Source organism: Oncorhynchus tshawytscha, linkage group LG13 (assembly GCF_018296145.1).
Source record: "Oncorhynchus tshawytscha isolate Ot180627B linkage group LG13, Otsh_v2.0, whole genome shotgun sequence".
Taxonomy (NCBI): Eukaryota; Metazoa; Chordata; class Actinopteri; order Salmoniformes; family Salmonidae; genus Oncorhynchus; species Oncorhynchus tshawytscha.
Genome location: NC_056441.1, coordinates 25,441,703 through 25,463,526, shown reverse-complemented (window position 1 = coordinate 25,463,526; position 21,824 = coordinate 25,441,703). Strand labels below are relative to the sequence as shown.

Sequence of the window (21,824 nt, the reverse complement as noted above, 5' to 3'; positions counted from 1 at the left end):
CATACATATCCTGTCTCTCAGACCGGCAGGACCTGGAGGAGCCCTCTAAGGTCGACCAGCTCCAGGAGCCTCTACTGGAAGCTCTGAAGATCTATGTGCGGAAGAGGAGGCCCAGCAAGCCACACATGTTCCCCAAGGCCCTGATGAAGATCACTGACCTCCGCAGCATCAGCGCCAAAGGTACAGACAGAGACTCATATACTAATGCAACTGAGTAGAAATGAGCACACTATAGATTCAATAGCATTTCAGTAGGCAAACTTTGTACACAGATGCCCTATAAAATAGTTTGGCAATATGTTTGTTTTGCAATATGTCCTTTCCTCTCCCTCCAGGTGCGGAACGGGTCATCTCGCTGAAGATGGAGATCCCTGGCTCCATGCCTCCTCTGATCCAGGAGATGCTGGAGAACTCAGAGGGACAAGACGGCCAGAGCAGCACCCAGGGCGAGGATGGCAGCAGCCCCAAGAAGGGCACCCCTAAGGGGGGTATGGGGGGTAAACCCTCCCCTGTGTCCCCTGACCCCTCAGACAGCGATGGGCCCACAGTGGCCCCTGAGGAGGAAGAGAACCCCTAGGTCCCTGTGGAACTCAAGGGCCTCTCAGACAGACACTCTATCTGACATTCCTTTGCACAAAAAAAAACTAAAAATAGGTCGACAGCCAGGCATGGTGGACCCCCTCTCCTCCTCCCCTCAGGCCTTCGGTCCCTTGGTGACCACCACCACCTTTGCTTGTTCTTATGTTTTCCTTTACGTTTGTTTTTTCCTTCTCTCTCTTTATCTCTTCATTTCCCCTTAAAAAACGACAGCACTAAGGCCTAAAAGGACCAGTTGTTGGTTTGTGTATAATTCTAAATTGATTGAGGTTGTGTCTCGGGACTAGGGTGTGATTGGTCGAGTTGGGTTTGACCCCGTCTGGCCACACCCACTTACCTGTACACAAAGGTCATAGGTCATCCTCCTCAGGTCTCCTGTGTATATTCATCCCTGCATGACGGGCTTGCCGAGTTTAATGCGTGGTTATAATCTCCCTCTCTCTCTCTCTCATATTGTTGAATACATTGTACATACCATTGTATGGTTAGAAATCTCTGTTTCTATGATGAATTTTGTGGTGCTTTTTTCATTGTCTTAAATATTATAGTTTGAGGCGAAAGAGTACGTACATGACAAGGTTTAAAGGTGGGCCTAAAATATAAGGTCCTTTACAAAAACAGTTACATAGAATGTTCTTGCATATAGACAGTCTGGAAGACTAATACTTTATATTTGTTCCTATATTTAATGTTTGTTTTTTGGTCTTTTATGACTCTTTATGTTGATGTCTCGTTGAGTGTACATTGCATTCACCATAAAGCCCGTTAGAGGTTTCTCTCCCGTATCAGAGGCTGCATCTCTTCAGCTGTTTCCTCAAGGGGGGAAGCCAGACTGTAGAGGCCATAGATATACAATGACTAGATTGAATCTAGATGTTCAATTACTAGATTGGATCTGTCTACCGCAGATAACAGCTTGTAATGTAATGTACAGGGTTTCTGAGGCTAAAAGGCTTCTGAGATTTTATCAGAAAATGACATTCCAAGAGACAAACCAAGCAGTCTTAACCAGTGAAATCTCTCTGCTTAAAGATAAGGGTTGAGCAACACTCATTGACAAAGACTTTACTTAACCCAAACTTGCACCACTGAGAAATTGAACTGTTGTTTTAAGATGAATTTGGTTATACAGTATATTTGAAGTTCCCTCGCAATTCTCTTGAAAATTCTCCACCATCTGTGCAGAGAAATGCATTCATATTATAGTAAAAATCTAAATTGTTTCTCTGATGCAGTTTCAATCTAGTAAGTGTACATTTATGGCTAATGACAACTACAAGCATCTGGGCAACACAAAACGCACATTGGGTTCTGGTCCAGGGAGTCCTGTACCCCCAGAATCACTACCTACCCCTTATATACATACAGAAGGGTCTTGTTTTGGCAGTAAAACACAGGGACATTGCAGTCCTTAAAAATACATATCCATGAGCTAACCACATGGCCGGGAAGATTGTACACTAGACTAATGTCTGGGATTCTAGACCCCACTAGGCATTCCTAGTTCTACAGACAGAATGACTGACTGTTGCCTTGTTCCTCAGGCGGTCTCGTGCAAAACCACAGTGATGCAAATGAGATTCTTTACATATGACCCTTAGCCCCTAAAACGTGCAGTAAGCTCGGGTAGTGTTCATTCGGGGTGTTCAGATAGAACTATATTATGTAGACATGCGCTTCTCTGTCATGTAGAATAGGGAATCATGTCAGTTCTGTAACAAGACATTTCTATCTGTAACGTTACCTCCTGAATGCAGCAGTGTTTTCTGTCCCACATCGGCCACTGCAACTGCCCTCCTGATCTTATGAATATATTCTTAGTAAAGCTGTTTTTCTTCAGCACCTAAGGGATAGATTCAATCCGTAGCGCTGAAGATCTGCTGTATACTGGGATTCAAATTTAAAGGCAATGTTCCCGCGTTTACAGAGACTGCATTCACGTTAATCGCTGCATATGTCGGCTCAATTGGAAATTACCTTTAACTTTCAATTGCGTTGTATACCGCTGATACGAGAATTCTGTTCTCCTGTTCATTAACCAATTCAATTTCATTACTCAGTCTGCCCTATCAGGATTTGTATGATACTGATAGACATGAAACAGACAGAGGCCCAGTCTACAATAGTTCAATGTTTATTCACAGAACGTTCTGATGTGCACAGTACAAAGACCTTCAATTTATAGTGACACACATACTTCCACACAAACCATCAAATCCGCCCGCCAATAGAGATTAGGGGAGTCCGTGAGAATAGCATCTTCCTGCCCTCCCCTAAGATAGGGAGAGACCTGGGACTGGGAAGTTCTCAGTGTCCCAGCCAAGGTCGACCCCGAATCTGGCTCAGACAGACAGTCTGTTATCAAAATTCTAGACACATTGTTCCCAAAACGTTGATTCTGACTAAGAACTACACTCCAGGTTATATTATTATTCCACTGACTAAAACCACACACAGTATTATAATAATCTAATGATTCTAACACTTACATACAATCACATGGTTTCAGACTTATGGTTTCATACAATCACATGGTTTCAGACTTATGGTTTCAGGAGTGTAATATTCTAATCATTTATTAAAACACATTTCCTTATCAACCGTGGATCTTCACCTCTATGGATTGAATCTAGCCATAAATCACTGAGTAGGATTTGGACACTATTTAGAAAGTTAATAGCCTAGACACATTGAATATTGCTCAGTTTGTTCCTTTGTTGTGAAGTGAAACAGAGTGATATTCAGTGTGGAAGCCAGGCTAGGAAGAACTAGGACCTCTTCAGTCCCTTATCACCTGTCCTAGCAAGGATAAGGATAGATAATATTGTTTACTCAGATGTTGACTCGTTACTCAACTGTAGCACAAAGGCATTAATTCTCATAGCACTTAAAAATGTTAAGGGTGATGGTCATATACAATATTCTTTCTCACTCTTATGGGTAATAATAATTTGGCATAAACTATGGGTGATTATTGAGTTCATCACAGAGGTATACTGATCAGAAGGTTCTTTATTCTGAATGGAGGCAAAAGTCATTGATGAACCACAAGGGAATAGATGACCACTATTCAGTCAGCTAGAACCAAGGTTAGGGTCAATTCCAATTTAATTCTTCCAGTTTATGAATGGACTGACTTGATATGGAATTGACCCCAACCCTGGCTAGAACCCTCCAGAAACATCACACACAACCATCTCCTCCATATCTGTCCCACACATACATATCTTAAGGGGGAAACAAAACTGTCTCAGTTTACCATGTTTGAATGTGAATATGTTGTTGAGGAGTTACATAGGAATGATATGCAGTGTTAAAGGAATACTTACTTTAAAGTAGCGTTTCGTCAAATTAATTGCATCTCATAGTATGTTTGGAAAAAAGGAGATGCTCTCTTTCCCTCTCTCTGTAAGGGAGAGAAGAATGTAGGGGGAACAATCCTGGTGGCTCATCACAAGACCAGAGTGGGTGAATCTCAATAGTCTTCCCTACATTCCTATCCAACTTCTCAAAACACATTGACGGAAAGGGTGCAGAACCTCAGACGTTCTCCGCCAATGTGTGTTGTTGAGGAGGTGAGGAATCAACAAAAAAACTTTTGGAGTTTTACCCTGAGTGTCTTTGATGCTGGAAAGGTTATTTCACAGCTGAAGAATGTCTACATCCAACTCCCTAAAGTGTCGCTGCCTACCGGCACCAGGTGACACGGCAGGGAACTCGATCCATTCCACAATACTGAATTTACTACGTTGATTTCTGTTGAATGTTGTACCGATGTAACTGTTAATATTTACTACTATCTCACTGCAGACTTCTCCATGTATTAGATGGTGTGTGTGTGTGTAGTGTGCATTGCGTTTCAACGAATGGCAGCGCTTAGCTACCTGACCTCTGAGCTTCATCTCATAGCCAGCCCCTCTTGGGTAAGAGCTGCTCACCTCCACACCAAGTGGTCCACCAAGTGGACTCAGAACCTGAGCATGGTTCGCAAAATTCCAGAACTGTTCCCAAAATGCCCTTTTTTTTAAAGGAATCACGGTTGGAGGTTTTTCGGAATCTGGAGGTAATAAGCTAAAGGAAATTCCAACGTGGAAGACTTTTTGCTTTTTTAATTTTTTTTAATCCTAGTTCCCCCCAATGTCATTGATGATCAAACGACAGAGATGCTTTCCGCTCTTTAGTTGGAATGCCAAGCAGCTGTCACAATCAACCAATCAACTGACAGCAATTTAGTTAAGTCAATAACGGAATAAGATCAATAGATGTGGATCGCGTTCAGGACGGGAGCAATTTACTAAACATCGCATATAGAAATACACTGAATAGAGCTAGCATGAATAGAGCTACCATACTCTACAAATCAGTGGTGTATGTTCTACGCAACATATTTCTATCCGAATGTACCACAATGCTGTGTGCCCTACTGAACGGGGCTCATGATCCAACTATTCCGTAGAAGCCAGAGAGAACATGATTGTGAACCTCAAAAGATTTCACCAACGAAAGCAGCTCTGTTGTTATGCCTGTTCAAAAAGTGTCAATGTTCAAAAGTTGAACATTTACAGATAATGTATATGATTGCCATTGGTATGAGAAAAATATCATTGTCATCATATATGCAGTGTTGTATAGTTATTATGAAGAGACATGATCAAATTATGGTTGAGGTTTCTTTGGCTTACTGGACTTGAGGGTGGGCGGGGCAGCAGGGAGGGGTTGTCACGGTGATAATACATTTACCCAGAACCTCCTGCTGGCCTGGTGGGAAGAGGGCAGGAAGTCCTTATACAGAGTTTTACAGTGAGCTTCTATCTTGTTTTCATTCTCCATTTTCAATAGTCTGTACATTAACAATGCTTTTTATGTTAATATACTGTTTAACTTTACCATGAAATGTCCTGGCAAAGTAATACAAATATATTTATTTTAAAATACATAATGCGTGGATGTATTATAACCGGAATATTTTGATTTACTGTAACCTCGAAGCCTTGAATACTGTGTGTGTGTATATATATATCATGTTCCTAAGGTTCTGCTCTGCAGGAAATAGAGTGAAGTTAATTAAGAAAATCACATTCAAAAGGACAGAAAACCCAACGGCCAGAGAATAATTTACATTTCATTGTTTACTTCCAAGTTCTTGTTCAAAAAGGTACATTGTCTCGTTGACTTTTTAACAGTTAAAATGTGCTGAAGCACCGCGTTCCTAACTTCTAAAAGCTGCTTAGGACAAATACAGAACATTTCCATGGTAATAATAAAAAACAAAATTGTATTGTATGTATAATAAAAAGTGTAAAACACCTACACAGTAGAAAGCATTAAACGTCACCATTAAAATAAAATAAAAGAGGGGGGATGTACAAAAGTCTGCAGCACGGGTATTTCCACGAGCGTGTGTCTGGTCCTGGTTGAATACTTCAAAACGAAATCCTTCCTTTCTACTTTGAAATAATCACTGATCGGACATGACTGGATAGGTACACCACCACTGCTTCCACCTATCCCCCACCTCTCAGATGATTTCTTCTAGGAAGTGAAGAAGGAAGGATGCACGTTAAAATTACTCAAGCGGTGTGTAAATAGCTCTGTTCAAATTGTTTAAAAATCCGTCCTTCCTGATTTCCTAGAGGTGGTCACAGAGCATAAGTGATTGGATAGGTGACAGCAAGGGTACCAACCTATTACTTTCCCCAGTCCAACCAATGAAGATCTGTGATTACTACAAGGGAGGGAGGAAGCATTTAAATAGCACTGGAACAGAGCCTGTGTGTGGGAGGGATTCCATGGTCTACTCAAACATGTCGTACTGATCATCGTCTGACCCTGACTCAGCAAAGTACTTCACTTCCTTCTTGGCCCTGCCTCTGCCCGGTCGTTCTCGGGACGCCACGCTGGATTGGTTGAAACGGTTGGAGTCCACATCATCATCATCTGACATGGGGGGTGGGGTCACGGCTACTTTCTTTGATGGCTTCTACACAGGGGGAAGACAAGAGATGACATTTAAATATCTTGTTGTATGGTTATTACAGTCTTTGTTTTTTCAGTATCTTCCTATATCCTACATGATTAAATGACACACTCTCTCTCTTACCCTGCTGGCAGGGGTTTTGGGTGCTTTCCCAGGTGTCTTCTTGGGACTGAAATCATCCTCTTCAGATCCAGACTGCTTCCTCTTCCTCCCTCCACTTTTACCTGCACAGGTCAGGAGAAACACACCCAGGTTACACTCAGAACAGATTATATGTTCAGAGAACAAGCTACAGTCCAGGGGTTTTCAACATTTCGGTCCTGAAGAGCTACTGGGTATGCAGGCTTTCATTCAATCCCTGCAGTAACACACCTGATTCAGACTGAAGAGGAAGAGGTGAATATTTTAAAACAGACGTGCTAAGAGCTGGATTATAACCCTGCACAGCCAGAAGCTCTCCAGGATCGGAGTTGGAGACCCCTGTTATACACTGTCAATCTTTAATATCCATCGAAATTGTATGGTGACTGATTCTCCACTGGTCATTGGGAGGTCAGCCTGTACCTTTGAGCGCTGGTGAAGGCTTCTTGGAGCCGGTATCGGAGTCAGAGTCCCAGACAGAGGTGTCAAGCTTCTGTTTTGGTGGCGTTTTGGGCGTTGGTGCTTTCCTGGGTTTGAGAGCTGCATCCGACAGCTTCTTAGCTGCTGTGAGTAACAGAGTGAGCCAGTCAATATCTGCAAGACACCATGAGCGCATCTAAAAGGCACCCTACTCCCTATATAGTGCACTACATTCAGCAGCATCAACATTATCAGTATCTTTTTAACCCCCTTGGTAGTGAGATTTGCATTAGTGCTCCTTCTAGTGGCAGATGGAGTTAGAGTCATAGATCAACCTGTCCTCAGGGAAATTCGTAAGATTTGAGTCCCTCCATTTAGTATATAATATGTTACGTTAAGAATGTAATAGCGGCCACAAAATATCGTATGAATTGGAGGACGTAATGTATCATATACATCTTGAAGGACTTACAGTATTGTGCGTCTTGTTGAGACCGGGCTGCTTCTTGTCCTAATGACAAAGGTTAGGAGAATTCCCATAGAAGGTAATGAGAATTAGGTTATGGTTAGGAAAAGGGCTAGGGGAAGGGGTAGCTAAAATGCCACAACCTTTGGGTTGCTAGACGGTCGCGGTATACACCCACCCATCCTCCCCATCGTTCTGTTTTAAGTAACCAGACCATTATTTAGTATGAAATGTAACATTACACACAGTTGAAGTCGGAAGTTTACATACACTTAGGTTGGAGTCATTAAAACTCATTTTTCAACCACCCCACAAATTTCTTGTTAACAAACTATTGTTTTGGCAAGTTGGTTAGGACATCTACTTTGTGCATGACACAAGTCATTTTTCCAACAATTGTTTACAGACAGATCATTTCGCTTATAATTCACTGTATCATAATTCCAGTGGGTCAGAAGTTACACTAAGTTGACTGTGCCTTTAAACAGCTTGGAAAATTCCAGAAAATTATGTCTTGGCTTTAGAAGCTTCTGATAGGTTAATTGACATCATTTGAGTCAATTGGAGGTGTACCTGTGGATGTACTTCAAGGCCTACCTTCAAACTCAGTACCTCTATGCTTGACATCATGAGAAAATCAAAAGAAAGACCTCATAAAACAAATTGTAGACCTCCACAAGTCTGGTTCATCCTTGGGAGCAATTTCCAAATGCCTGAAGGTACCACGTTCGTCTGTACAAACAATAGTACGCAAGTATAAACACCATGGGCCACGCAGCCGTCATACCGCTCAGGGAGGAGACGCGTTCTGTCTCTTAGAGATGAATGTACTTTTTTGTGAAAAGTGCAAATCAATCCCAGAACAGCAAAAAACCTTGTGAAGATGCTGGAGGAAACAGTTACAGAATTATCTATATCCACAGTAAAACGAGTCCTATATCGACATAACCTGAAAGGCCGTTCAGTAAGGAACGGCCTTTCACTGCTCCAAAATTGCCATACAAAAGCCAGACTATGATTTGCAACTGCACATGGGGACAAAATGTCCTCTGATCTGATGAAACATAAATAGAACTGTGGCGGTACTTTGCTGCAGGAGGGACTGGTGCACAAAATAGATGGCATCATGAGGCAGGAAAATTATGTGGATATATTGAAGCAACATCTCAAGACATCAGTCAGGAAAGTTCAAGCTTGGTCGCAAATGGGTCTACTAAATGGACAATGATCCCAAGCATACTTCCAAAGTTGTGGCAAAATGGCTTAAGGACAACAAAGTCAAGGTATTAGAGTGGCCATCACAAAGCCCTGACCTCAATCCTATAGAACATTTGTGGGCAGAACTGAAAAAGCATGTGCGAGCAAGGAGGCCTACTAACCGGACTCAGTTACACCAGCTGTCAGGAGGAATGGGCCAAAATTCACCCAACGTATTGTGGGACGCTTGTGGAAGGCTACCAGAAACGTTTGACCCAAGTTAAACTATTTAAAGGCAATGCTACCAAATACTAATTGAGTGTATGTAAACCTGACCCACTGGGAATATGATGAAAGAAATCAAATAGGAAATAAATCACTCTTATTCTGACATTTTACATTCTTAAAATAAAAGGGGTGATCCTAACTGACCTAAGACAGGGAATTTTTACTAGCATTAAATGTCAGGAATTGTGAAAAACTGAGTTTAAATGTATTTGGCTAAGGTGTCTGTAAACTTCTGACTTCAACTGTACAGTATCATACTTAATGGAGGTAGACAAATACGTCTGTTTAATGTGGGCGGGCTGTAGATGGAGATTTTTATATTGTTCTGTGTGTGTTACCTTTCTTAGCTGGGACAGGTTTGTCGAAGGCAGAGCTGCTGGAGTAGGAGGAGAAGGCCTTGTCTTCCTCGTCACTGTCCAACTTCAGATCGTCTGGAAGAGAAGAGTAACAGACATTAACCCTCAGACTAGGAGCTTATGTACAGACAAAGTCCTTTTTCATAGACAAACACACAAGACTGGCAATAACGACAAGATGGTAAACATCTTTAACCTTTTACTAAAGAAAGAACACGACAAGGCAAACATGCTGATCTTGTTGTGTGAACTCACCACTGTCATTGCTCTTTTCAGAGGAGAAGGCTGATTTGGAGGAAGAGAATATACTCTCTGGTTCCTTCTTCTTTGCTGGTGAGACGGTGGTGGTTGCCGGTTTGGGCGGGGGGAAGATATCTTCATCATCCTCGTCATTGGTGCTGTGGTCGTTGTATCGGTCTTTAGTCTCGGAGGAGGCAGTGAAGTCGTCTTTGCAGGGCCGGACAGGCGAGGACGCAGCATCTTCATCATCCTCCTCTTCTTCCTCTCCTCCATCCTCTTCCTCACTGAAATCAAAGGTGTACTTGGGCTTGACCGCTGAGGAACAGACAAAGTTCATTATAAGTGTGTGTTGTGTGTGTTTTATTGCAGAAGAACCAACGCATTTCACAGAAATAAGAAGGAATGGGGCTTTTAAACATTCCAAAAATCACAAAAAAATACACAAACAAAAACATGATGCCATTGGTTAAAAGAGTTGTAGAAAGATCAACCAATCAACCATGTGATCAGACCAGGAAAAACTCTGGGCCCAGTTAATCTCTGGTGCAAAGATCTACGTCAACATGACTGGTACTGTACAATCTGTCGAGAAGCAATGGGACGAGCAGCAGTAGTTCCAGTGTTTGGGTTTTGGACGTTCCACTGGTTATTCGGACATTTCACAATTTTGTAGGTGGAAGAATCTTAAAAATTTCAGAAGGGGACATTCGGCAAGTAACTTACAAAGAGAGAGAGCAAGCTACTTGTCCCGGTTCCGCTCCTCGTTCTAGCATCTCTTCATCAAATCAAATTGTATTTGTCACATGCGCCGAAAACAACATTTTTCGTGAAATGTTTACTTACAAGCCCTTAAGCATTTCACTGTAATGTCTGTTGTATTTGGCGCATGTGACAAATAAAAATTGATCTCTTCTCTTAACATGTATTCACCCAGAACTTAATCAAGCAGCTGGAGATTTATGCAAGACTTTAGTTAGGACCTAGTTAACGACTGTTAACTGGTGTGGTCAAGAAAAATGCCCGTCCCTAGTCCTAACAGGTCAGTGTACATGAAAATGAAGAAAACACCTCCCAGCAGAGTGAAACAGGGAGCTACCGACTTGCCTAGTTAAAGAAAAGTTACATCAAATAAATAGTTTTATTTCTGTCTGAACTTATCAAAAACAAACAACAACACTTGTTCACGCTTTCCATTTTAAATGGCAGGCCCTAATGAACACAATTCAGGTAAGTGGTTACCTGAGGCCCGTTGTGACTTGGTGTCTCGGGGAATGACTACAGGTTCACTGTCCTCCAGATCGCTCTCTGATTTGGACTCGTCCTCCGACCAGGGGTTACGCTTCTTCCCCTTCTTACCAGATGATCCTTTGGGTGTGGGGGTTTTCCTGGCTCTGGGAGTACCTGGTATAGAGAAAAAGGTTTATTCATTCTGATTTTTAATCTATCATTTAACAGCCATGAAGTCCCGAAACTGTCTATGTTTGAGAGTTCATGTGTGATTAAAATAAATCAATTAAATCGGTGTAGTGTTAACACATCTGACTCACATCTACAAACTGCCCCAAGGAAGGGGGGATAAAATCCTTGGGTCCACCAACTTCCTCACTGTGTATCCCTCTGTCTCCCCCTCTCCCCTAATTCATGACTGAACCCATCTCACTAAGATGACAGACACATGAAAGGAGAATGGAACATCTGCTGACCTGGCTCCTTCTTCTCCCGTTTGACCCGGGGGGCCTTGGGCTTGGCTGGGGTTGGGGCTGGTGTATTAGAGGAGGAGTTGAGGGAGTTCTCCCCTGTTCCTCCATCTGATCCCAGTACTCCCATCTCATCATCAAACTCCAGCTTCATCACCAGGTCCGCATCACCCTGAGAGGACAACACACACACACACACACACACAGTGATATGTCATGTCTATAGCCTGAAAACACACTGAGACCAGCGCAAACAATGGAGCTTTATTTTGTGATGGAGTTATACAGTTGAACTAAGCTCATAAGGCATTGATAAGTGATATTCTTCAAGAATCAATGGGTATAAATAAAACAATTACCACAGACTGGGACTTTAATAATGAGGCATAATCCATTTTAAAAACTACATGTGTTACCTTCTTCTTCTTGGTCATCTTCTTGGAGGCGTCAGTCTTCATGGCCTGTGTGATGGTGGGTACGACCCTGCGGCCGTACAGTGAGGGTAACGTTTCCTCCAGGTGTAGTTTCTTCACCTTGGGCTTGCCCACCTTGCCCTTCACCAGCTTGGTGCCTCTACCTGCACATATGTCTGCCTGCTCCTGGGCCTCGATTTTCTGTCACACAGACAGGGAGAGAATACACCCGTCACCTTTTGTAAATCGTGTAATTCACTTATATTGAGGTGACATCAATGTTGACGGTTTACAATGAAAGGAGATAATAAAACCCAAACAAAATAAATTACTTTTCTACAAATAGATCCTTTAGTAAGGCCAGGAGAAAGAGACCCTGAAGGTAACCGACCGACCTCAACTAAAGCAGTCTCACACAAGCAGGTATAAATCACAGTGGTCTCTTCTTAAACAGTGACTCAGAGATGAGTGGCACCACTGCATGTAGAACTAGTACCACTCACATCCAGTTCCTCAATGAAGACAGCCAGGTCCTCCTTCCACAGGTCCTCAGGAGACTTCCTCTGCAGCTCATTCAACTCTCCTTTCTGTTGAACAACACACACTCAGTTGATTAAAGATATGGTGCTAGCAACAACAAGGTTGTGGGTTCATACACATACTAAAAAAGTACTGATGTGCCCTTACTATGCCCCAAGAACAGAACACACACAACCGTTAGAAGACCTTGCCTACTTGTGTAATGGTATGTAATGTTGCTGCAAATTAATAGCCTTTTGGGGACGATAAAGATATTTCGAATTGAAGTCCTTGACAGTTGGGTGTCTACACCCTTCCGTACCTTGATGTCTCTCTGTCGGAGCAGCTCGTCCACCTTCTCCTTGGACAGGCACCACAGAGGCATGTTGAGGATGTAGTTGAAGTTTGGTCCCGACGACGACCCAGAGTCCACAGAGCTGTCACTGTTGTTACCATCATGATCGTCCTCCTCCAGAGCCTATAGAGAGAAACCAGGAAGACACATAGTCCCAATCAGAATACAGGGTATTGAAGCGTCAAGTTGTCTCAGCCAATCACAGGGCTGAATGGTGGACAGTGGCAGGATGCTAACAGTACCTTTTCCTGTGCCTTGGTCCATGCCGCCACCGGGTCCGACTCAAAGCCTTTCTGCACCAGCATCCTGATCAGTTCCCTCTTAGACTTGTTCTCTGTAGACAAACAATGTATCAGTATTCTATACCAAATTGCAAACTGAAATAAAGAATCCTTCCCTTTGAGAGAGAGACATGCAGGTAAAATTCTCACCGATTGTGATCTTTCCTTCGATCTTCTCCAGCACAAATCGTGCCTGATTGGACAGTTTGGAAGCCTCCGCCCCCAGGCTCCCCACAAGCCAATCCTTCCTCAGCTTGTAGTAGTGCAACCGCAGCTCAAAGAACTCCTTGAGAATGTCCTGGACCGAGTCATACCTCTTCAGACAGCCCATGTGGTCAAACAACACCTGAGGGCAGAAACTTCTTCAGATACCTCTCCTTTCCACAATAGAAACACTGAAAACTGGTTAAAACCATGGAACACTTCAAAATGTTCTTCACTTTAAGATGAAAGATTAATTCCAAAGAATCCCATCATCCCGGACAGATGTGATTCCTATAAGAGGAGTCCTCTATATACACACACAAAACAGTACTTCATCCAAAGAGGTGTGCATAATGAATCAACAATTTGAGTCAATACAGGTATCAGTTAAACTCAAATACAGAGTAGGGACTCGTATAGGGCACACCGTAGCAAAACGTTTTGCAACGGATAACGAAAATAAGCATTTATCATTGGACAAGCTCAGGTAGTTTCTCCCTGTTTCAGGGTATGTTCTTAGTGAATAGGACCCAGATTTGAGGAGGGGTACTAACCATGGAGTTGCAGGTGAGGCTGGACTGTAGCTTGAAGACTTTGTGTAGTCCAGCAGCCTCTGCCTGGGCCAGCTTCTCCTCTGACATGCGGACTACAAACTTGACGGTTTGGTCCGTGTGGTACTCCTTATAGTCATTAATCAGAGCTGGAGTCTTCTCTGTCCCCTGGAGCATGGGCTCTAGTACTGACTCCTTGTAGGCCTGGAGGGAGAGAGGAAGGGGAGGGAGAGAGGAAGGGGAGGGAGAGAGGAAGGGGAGGGAGAGAGGAAGGGGAGGGAGGGAGGGAGGGAGGGAGGGAGGAAGGGGAGGGAGGGAGGAAGGGGAGGGAGGGAAAGTCCATTACAAAAACTAACAAATAATATCACAGCATAGAAACAACATGTCAATATATCCTTCGTTCATTTATGAATTCAGTCAAAGCAACCAGATGACCAGAAGTGCTTGACAGGTGTGATGTGTATCCTGCAATAGTGTACCTGTGTCCAGGTGCGAACGGGCAGCTCAGTGATCTCAATGGTGTTCTTGTCCAGGACAGAGATCTCGCCACTGACCATGTACTGGTTCTGACCCAACTCATGGATCACTCCTTTAAAGTTCTTATAGCTGGGCAGCTAGGTGAGGAGAGAGGTCAGAATATTCAGTCAGACATTATTATGATACAGTACATGACCTACTCATTATAGGATTACATCTAATTATAACTGATCAACAGCAGACACAGAAAGTAGGTGGTTTATCCAATTCTACTCAAAAATGTGTTTTAGCAATATTTTTTTATGTATAACGGTATCAATCTACACAAATATTATTTGAGTTGATATGTTTTTAGCAATAAAATCCTTACACCAAATGGACAACAGCGCTGCTTGTATGTCCAAGACACATTTCCCCTCAGGGACAATAAAGTTGATCTTATCTTACGCAATCAATTAAGTTTCAAACTTCCAAATGTTCACCATGGGCAGAGGGTCCTGCATGTTGAGCATGCGGTACAGGTTGTTGACTATCTCTCTGTGGTCGTAGTTGGGGATCTTGCAGGCCCAGCCCGTCCCGATGCCCTCGGCCCCGTTCACCAGCACCAAAGGGAGGATGGGGATGTACCACTCTGGCTCCACCTTCTGGTTGTCATCGAACAGGAACTTCAGCAGGCTGGAGTCCACCGCTGGGAACAACATCTTGGCCAGGGGACTGAGCAAGTGACATTACTTCATAATAAATAAATGTTTTAAACATTTTCAGTGTGTTTTATGAAAGGTGATGTATAAACAAAGTAGACATTAAATGTATCATCAACCATTTTTTATTTATTAAAATCAAACAGGTATTACTGCACTTCAGGATGGCCCAGTGGCCCATACAAATCATACAAGTAATAGGCGTCAAATTGCTGGCACAATTATGTTTTGACCTTTGACCCTGGGAGGCTTTACCTGAGCATGGTGAAGATGTAACGGGGGCTGGCAGCATCCTTGCCCCCGTTGATGCGGGTACCAAACTGACCCAGCGGCTGCAGGATGTTCACGTTGTTGCTGCCCACAAAGTTCTGGGCCAAGTTCACAATTGTCATCAACAGGGATTGCTGGACAATCACACACATACAGAGGCACACGTGTCAAAACAATGTTTTTGCTCCCATTATCTGTAAACAGTATTGATTTAAAGTGGAAGATACAGAGCTATAGGAAATATACTTAGTTAAGTATATTTCCTATAGCTGTGTAAGTATATTTCCTATAGCTGTGTAAGTATATTTCCTATAGCTGTGTAAGTATATTTCCTATAGCTGTGTAAGTATATTTCCTATAGCTGTGTAAGTATAATTCCTATAGCTGTGTAAGTATATTTCCTATAGCTGTGTAAGTATATTTCCTATAGCTGTGTAAGTATATTTCCTATAGCTGTGTAAGTATATTTCCTATAGCTGTGTAAGTATATTTCCTATAGCTGTGTAAGTATATTTCCTATAGCTGTGTAAGTATATTTCCTATAGCTGTGTAAGTATATTTCCTATAGCTGTGTAAGTATATTTCCTATAGCTGTGTAAGAGTGTAGAACCTCTCCATGATGGTAGGCAGACATCTCTGCCACTGAACCAGCCAGCTGAGCCACCTTCACCTCCCTCTTATCATTCCTCTTCATACAGGTGAAGAGTACCTTTCTCTGACCTGGCTTCAGACCTGCACACAAAATATCATCAAAAAGGGGACACACACACACACACACACACACACACACACACACACACACACACACACACACACACACACACACACACACACACACACACACACACACACACACACACACACACACACACACACACACACACACACACACACACACACACGTCTTCAAAAGGGGATCACAAGTGGACCGCAGGAGGAGTGGGTGTTGCACCAAAACCGCTAATGGGGATTGAAATAAACAAATAATTCTACACGCCATCATCAAAAGGAGACCACATCACACACATAAACAGAGCATCCAGAGGACAGTAAAGAATTATGTTAATGACAAGTTTCCAGGCATTTCAGATCCCTTAAACTTCAAACGCCATTTGACAACAAACACAAAAAAAACTAGAAAGACAGAACGAACGTCCAGGGAGATAGCTAGTCTAGTGCATCGCTGCATACCTACCGTCCACTAAGGATGGGATGGATCTCTCGTTGTCAGAGTTGGAGAAGAGGATGAGTTCTTTGTTGATGAAGTCGTTGTAGGACAGGTGTTTCGCCTGCGTGCCGTACAGGTATTGCTGAGTGGGGATGATAAAAGAGATTGAGGACTTGAAATCAGGGCTGTGATGTTGTTATGGTCTATCAGTACCACATGGGAGAGCGGTGTCTACTTTGCATCAGCGACCGACAGCAACAGAGTCAATTACAAAACGGTGTTCCGTACAGGTACTGCTGTAGGATGAGAGAGAAATGAACGGAGCTGTGATGTTATCAGTGTCAGACCTGGCTATGATGGGATTCACATGGGGAAAGCAGCTGCTACTTTACATCAGTGATAAACAGTAAAGAGTCATTTTACTAAACGTCAACAACATAACTAGGCTGATTGGCGTGTTTTGGGGGAATATTTCCATTTCAATGCTTAGGATATGTGAGGAACACTGACAGCAGAAATCATCAGATGCTTGTGAATCAAAGGAGCCAGCTAGAAGACTTTAAAACAAGCTGTGACACATCATGGTCCAAGTAACTCCCATGGTGAAGAGATGATTGTTTGACAGACAAACAGACAGATCTAAAACAGTCTACGTCCTCTTCCTTTCATCAAACTCCAATATCCAACAGTCTCTCACAGGGTGCTTCTCAATAGTCTGTTGCTTCCTCTCCACGCCTCCTTTCCTTCATCTGCCCTGATGTGAATGATCTGGACAGTCTCTCACAGCGCAGATGGAACCTAGCACACTCGTGAGACCTGGAGATTTACTCTATAGGAGGTATGCAAAACGTGTTATAGTGGCTGTATTTCAGCCTGCTTGAATGGTGAATGGCACAGATACACATGAAAACATGAAATTACCCCGGGAATTGACAGAATATCACTCAGAGATGCACAAATATGATATAACATTAAAAATGGGTGAATCTTTTCCTTAAGCAAGGTGGGCTAACAGTCTTCGGCATGCAGGAAACCCAGGTTTCTACACAGTCGGTCACACAGTCAGCCCCACCCACCTCTGGCAGGCCGTGCATCCTCCTCTGTCTCCTGTCCTCCATGAAGTTGGTGAGCCACTCCTTCCTGTCGTCAGTCTTCTTCTTACTGAACGCCTAGAGACAGGCAGCAATGGATAGATCACTGTTAGTGTCAGTCAAATGACATCACTGTCAGTCCCCCCTCCATTTGACAAGGATTTCCCAAGCAGAGCACAGACAAATAAAGTCCAAAACCATCTTGTGTGAGTTGATAGAAGGTTGGGTAATACATTTTGTGCGACAGCAAAACTAGCTTGATGAATACATTCGTCGAGCAATTTTTTGAATTTATTTTCTAACTTTTCTATCTATTTCCTGGATATTTAATGAGAAACTATTGAAAGACCGTTAGAGGGGGAAAAGGAGCGAGAGTGGTGTCCATGGTAAACCCACCAGTGTGATGGCAGCGTCGTCCTCTGTCCCGGCGTATCTAAACATGATCCGGTGTTTCTCCATGTCTGCAAAGTACTCCTTGGCCTCCTTGCTTGTGCTGGTACCCAAACCTGGAACAGAAATAAACACTCAAACCTTTTTCACACCATCATGCCAACCCAAACTGTACTGAGCTGGTTCGGATATGTTCAGCATGGTCCAGCAACTATGGTGGACGTATATTCAGGCCAGCACAGAAGAGTTTGGCTCGAATTGCCTCGGTAGTGTGAAACAGAATAGCTTGGTTAACAATAATCGTTAGTTTGGAGGAGTATCCACATGTGATGAACAAACCTTTGTAGTACTTTATATGCCAGGTTTTAAAGTTGACCGTCTGTTTCTTCCATTCGTCAAACTCTGGAATGCTGTAGAAAGCATGCTCCTGTTTATTCTTGTTCACCTGCAGGAAAAAGTTAAAAGCAGCATTACAACCATGGTTGAGAGCTTTAAGCCAATCTAAACACTGTCCGCTTATGTCCACTGTCCGCAACTGACTTCAAACATTGGCAGTCACGACTGTGTCATGTAGTCCTATGATGGAGGTTTCAGCCGGTGTAGATTTGCAAACAGTGAAGAGTTCGGGCCAAGGGGAAGTGTCAGGGAGAAAATTGGGACCAGCCGTACAGAGTCTTACCTTAACGATGGGCGTGATGAACTCCTCCAGGAAGGTGTGTTTGAGCAGGGATGGCCAGTTGTGATGGAAGAAATTGATGAGCAAACCCTTGATATGGGAGCCATCCTGATCCTGTCAGCAGATCATCAACACAAAGAAACATTCTATTAGGATGGATTGTTATGACCCAAGGGTACATCCAAAATGATACCCTACTCCATATGTAGTGCACTACACCATACTATATAGGGAATAGCACGCCATTTCAGATGAACCTTAAGAGCATGGATAATGTATGAAAGATGCTTTACGCTCATAGTTATTACAATTATTGATAATGATGATAATTGCAAGACATGGGTCAATTGTAGACGTCGGGCGTTGGTGGGATTGATTAAATGTTAGAACCTGATCGGTCATGATCATGATCTTGCCGTAGCGTAGGGATCTCAGAGACTCTGGGTCCTCGTAGCTCTTCTTGTACTGCAGACCCACGATCTTGATGATGTTGTTGATCTCTGCGTTCTCCATGATCTGGTGGGAAAGAGAAACATGGACCGGTCAGTGTTTCCCCTACCTGACTAAGGCAGGGTGGGCCACCTTGGCTCTCGTGGACTCAACCCAAAAGAGTTTAGCTTCAACTGATCTTAATAAAATAATTCTGTTGATCGGAACGGTCCTTACGCCACTTTTGAGAAACGATCTACGTAAATCCCTTGAGTATTTATTTGTTTACAAGATTACTTGGGTTGGCGCCCCCCCTTGGGTTATGCTGTGGCGGAGATCTTTGTGGGCTATACTCGGCTTTGTCTCAGGATGGTAAGTTGGTGGTTGAAGATATCCCTCTAGTGGTGTGGGGGCTGTGCTTTGGCAAAGTGGGTGGGGTTATATCCTTCCTGTTTGGCCCTGTCCGGGGGTGTCATCGGATGGGGCCACAGTGTCTCCTGACCCCTCCTGTCTCAGCCTCCAGTATTTATGCTGCAGTAGTTTATGTGTCGGGGGGCTAGGGTCAGTTTGTTATATCTGGAGTACTTCTCCTGTCCTATCCAGTGTCCTGTGTGAATTTAAGTATGTTCTCTCTAATTCTCTCTTTCTCTCTCTCTCTCAGAGGACCTGAGCCCTAGGACCATGCCTCAGGACTACCTGACATGATGACTCCTTGCTGTCCCCAGTCCACCTGGCTGTGCTGCTGCTCCAGTTTCAACTGTTCTGCCTGTGATTATTATTATTTGACCATGCTGGTCATTTATGAACATTTGAACATCTTGGCCATGTTCTGTTATAATCTCCACCCGGCACAGCCAGAAGAGGACTGGCCACCCCACATAGCCTGGTTCCTCTCTAGGTTTCTTCCTAGGTTTTGGCCTTTCCAGGGAGTTTTTCCTAGCCACCGTGCTTCTACACCTGCATTGCTTGCTGTTTGGGGTTTTAGGCTGGGTTTCTGTATAGCACTTTGAGATATCAGCTGATGTACGAAGGGCTATATAAATACATTTGATTTGATTACTTATCATTTTGGTGTATGCTCAAGACATTAATCATCTCAATTGTAATCACTCATACACAATAACCAGCCCAATCTAACCACACTTTAGACACTAACCTGACACTAACCTGTTTGTGTGTGGCCTCTCGTACATTCAGAATTTTTCCTCGTAGTGGGAAGACACCATAGCGATCTCGCCCAATGACACCAAGGCCGGAGACGGCCAAGGACTTGGCCGAGTCTCCCTCAGTCAGGATCAGAGTGCATTCTGACGAGTGTTTACCACCTGGGGGTGAAGACGGAGGTAAGACGTGCAGTTCAGTGTGAGTTTAAACAATTTAGTGTTCCCCTAATTTTTTATAAAAAGGGGTGGGCCCAACAACCTAGCTCTGTTCCCCCATCCTAATTTAAAGTCTTCTACTAGTTTCAATATAAACATTGGTAAAAGAGGCCCTCTTGGTGGATAAGTAGATTAGGAACATCGTAGGGCTTATGCACACACAGCAGTGTAGTTGTGGTTGTCTTACCAGCATCGTTGGCGTCGTCAAGCTTGGGGATGCCTTTAATCTTGCTGTACTTCACTGAAGAACACTTCTTGTTGAGTTGTGTCTGGGCCTTGAACTTCACCCAGTTCAGGATACTCTCCACGATGCCACAGTTGGTCGCCTGCAGACAAAATAAAGAATTTAATATGATATATCATTGTTTAATATTCCAGGTGAACAGAGAACACAAGAAAGGACCTGGAACTGATTTTAGAGATCATATGATACCATGTAAATAACTTGACTTTCTCTGTGAGGAAACAGTGTATGTGAAGAGTGAAGGCCCAACATCACATGTATACATTTAGGAGGTAGTGATATTTAATTGTGGTAAAGAACAGCCATTTATGAAGAAGAATCTCCTTACTGCTCTGATGAACTTCTCAGACAGAGGACACTTAGAACCAAAGCTCTTGGTCTGGAGGGTCATGTTCTCCTTGGTCTGGGAGTCAAAGGTCGGGTTCTCGATCAACGCATTCACAAACACCCAGATGTGGTTCTTCACCTGAGTCAGACAAAAGTAAAGCACTAAGATGGTAGCTGAACGTTACATTAAGTTGCTCTTATCCCAGTTCACTAACAATGGAATTACTAGTAACACTATTGTAGTAACACCATAGTAATAACACATTAATAAGATGGTAATAAATAACCTGGAAGGGTTTGACTGAGACGCCAGCTTTGTTCTTCTTCTTCACCACTTCTATCAGCTTGGCTACGATCTGGTCCACCACGTAATCAATGTGTCTGCCACCCTGAATGACACAAAACAAGCAGTGTAGTACATAAAACATATCTGAAGTGGTTGAAAGTGATTCAAGTCATACTACAACATTTGAATAGCATCAAAATGAACACACGTCCCAGTATATTTACACATGCAAAACGCACTTCATTTCTGTCCATTATTCCTAGACTGGTCAAGTCGTAGTTTTCCAAATCAAGGGGTATAGTTCTGGTAATATAACAGACTGTCTTAACAACGTAATTCCCTGAGGGGATGTTACCTTGGTGGTGGCGATACTGTTGACGAAGCTGATCTGTTGGAATCCCTTCTCACTCATGGTGAGACAGACCTCCCAGCGCTCGTTGACCGACTCGTTGACCACCTTCAAGGCCACGCCCACCTCGTCTAGCTTGTCCTTCACGTACAGGTCCACATAGCTGCGGAACCCTGTCACCTGGGAGGAGAGGGAAAGGACAGGTGAGAAGAGCCTAATTCGGATCTGGATTGTGGCTCCGGTTCTGGAAAAGTTATTAGCAAATGACACTGTATTGAAACAGGTGTAGTGAAATTGGCCGTTTTATTTAATTTCAAAATGTTTCGCCCAGGGTC

General features: G+C 43.3%; 2 protein-coding genes across 6 annotated transcripts in view; one reads left to right on the top strand and one right to left on the bottom strand.

Moving 5' to 3' along the window:
* The window catches only part of LOC112265842 (retinoic acid receptor alpha-A-like), a 116,485-nt gene extending 110,877 nt beyond the window's left edge, over nucleotides 1-5,608 (top strand). The window contains exons 7-8 of the mRNA XM_042295467.1: nucleotides 22-180; nucleotides 336-5,608. Coding sequence (XP_042151401.1) covers nucleotides 22-180; nucleotides 336-577 — 401 coding nt within the window. The 3' untranslated portion in view covers nucleotides 578-5,608. The remainder of the gene's footprint in view (nucleotides 1-21; nucleotides 181-335) is intronic.
* Nucleotides 5,609-5,708: 100 nt separating this feature from the next.
* Nucleotides 5,709-21,824, bottom strand: part of LOC112264600 (DNA topoisomerase 2-beta-like) — a 30,223-nt gene continuing 14,107 nt past the window's right edge. For 2 of the 5 annotated variants that reach the window (XM_042295461.1, XM_042295463.1), the window contains exons 8-36: nucleotides 21,496-21,669; nucleotides 21,142-21,243; nucleotides 20,856-20,993; nucleotides 20,471-20,609; nucleotides 20,072-20,229; nucleotides 18,866-18,991; nucleotides 18,479-18,589; nucleotides 18,139-18,244; nucleotides 17,806-17,915; nucleotides 17,395-17,487; nucleotides 16,346-16,460; nucleotides 15,761-15,882; nucleotides 15,136-15,284; nucleotides 14,662-14,893; nucleotides 14,182-14,316; nucleotides 13,706-13,906; nucleotides 13,098-13,293; nucleotides 12,909-13,000; nucleotides 12,634-12,789; nucleotides 12,296-12,379; nucleotides 11,796-11,993; nucleotides 11,386-11,551; nucleotides 10,922-11,083; nucleotides 9,698-9,997; nucleotides 9,425-9,517; nucleotides 7,608-7,646; nucleotides 7,139-7,279; nucleotides 6,698-6,798; nucleotides 5,709-6,577 (exon numbers count right to left, since the gene is read on the bottom strand). In XM_042295461.1, the coding sequence (XP_042151395.1) occupies nucleotides 6,392-6,577; nucleotides 6,698-6,798; nucleotides 7,139-7,279; nucleotides 7,608-7,646; nucleotides 9,425-9,517; nucleotides 9,698-9,997; nucleotides 10,922-11,083; nucleotides 11,386-11,551; nucleotides 11,796-11,993; nucleotides 12,296-12,379; nucleotides 12,634-12,789; nucleotides 12,909-13,000; nucleotides 13,098-13,293; nucleotides 13,706-13,906; nucleotides 14,182-14,316; nucleotides 14,662-14,893; nucleotides 15,136-15,284; nucleotides 15,761-15,882; nucleotides 16,346-16,460; nucleotides 17,395-17,487; nucleotides 17,806-17,915; nucleotides 18,139-18,244; nucleotides 18,479-18,589; nucleotides 18,866-18,991; nucleotides 20,072-20,229; nucleotides 20,471-20,609; nucleotides 20,856-20,993; nucleotides 21,142-21,243; nucleotides 21,496-21,669 (4,125 nt within the window). In that variant the 3' untranslated portion in view covers nucleotides 5,709-6,391. The remainder of the gene's footprint in view (nucleotides 6,578-6,697; nucleotides 6,799-7,138; nucleotides 7,280-7,607; nucleotides 7,647-9,424; nucleotides 9,518-9,697; nucleotides 9,998-10,921; nucleotides 11,084-11,385; nucleotides 11,552-11,795; nucleotides 11,994-12,295; nucleotides 12,380-12,633; nucleotides 12,790-12,908; nucleotides 13,001-13,097; nucleotides 13,294-13,705; nucleotides 13,907-14,181; nucleotides 14,317-14,661; nucleotides 14,894-15,135; nucleotides 15,285-15,760; nucleotides 15,883-16,345; nucleotides 16,461-17,394; nucleotides 17,488-17,805; nucleotides 17,916-18,138; nucleotides 18,245-18,478; nucleotides 18,590-18,865; nucleotides 18,992-20,071; nucleotides 20,230-20,470; nucleotides 20,610-20,855; nucleotides 20,994-21,141; nucleotides 21,244-21,495; nucleotides 21,670-21,824) is intronic. The other 3 variants (XM_042295462.1, XM_042295464.1, XM_042295466.1) reach the window with 3 other exon arrangements.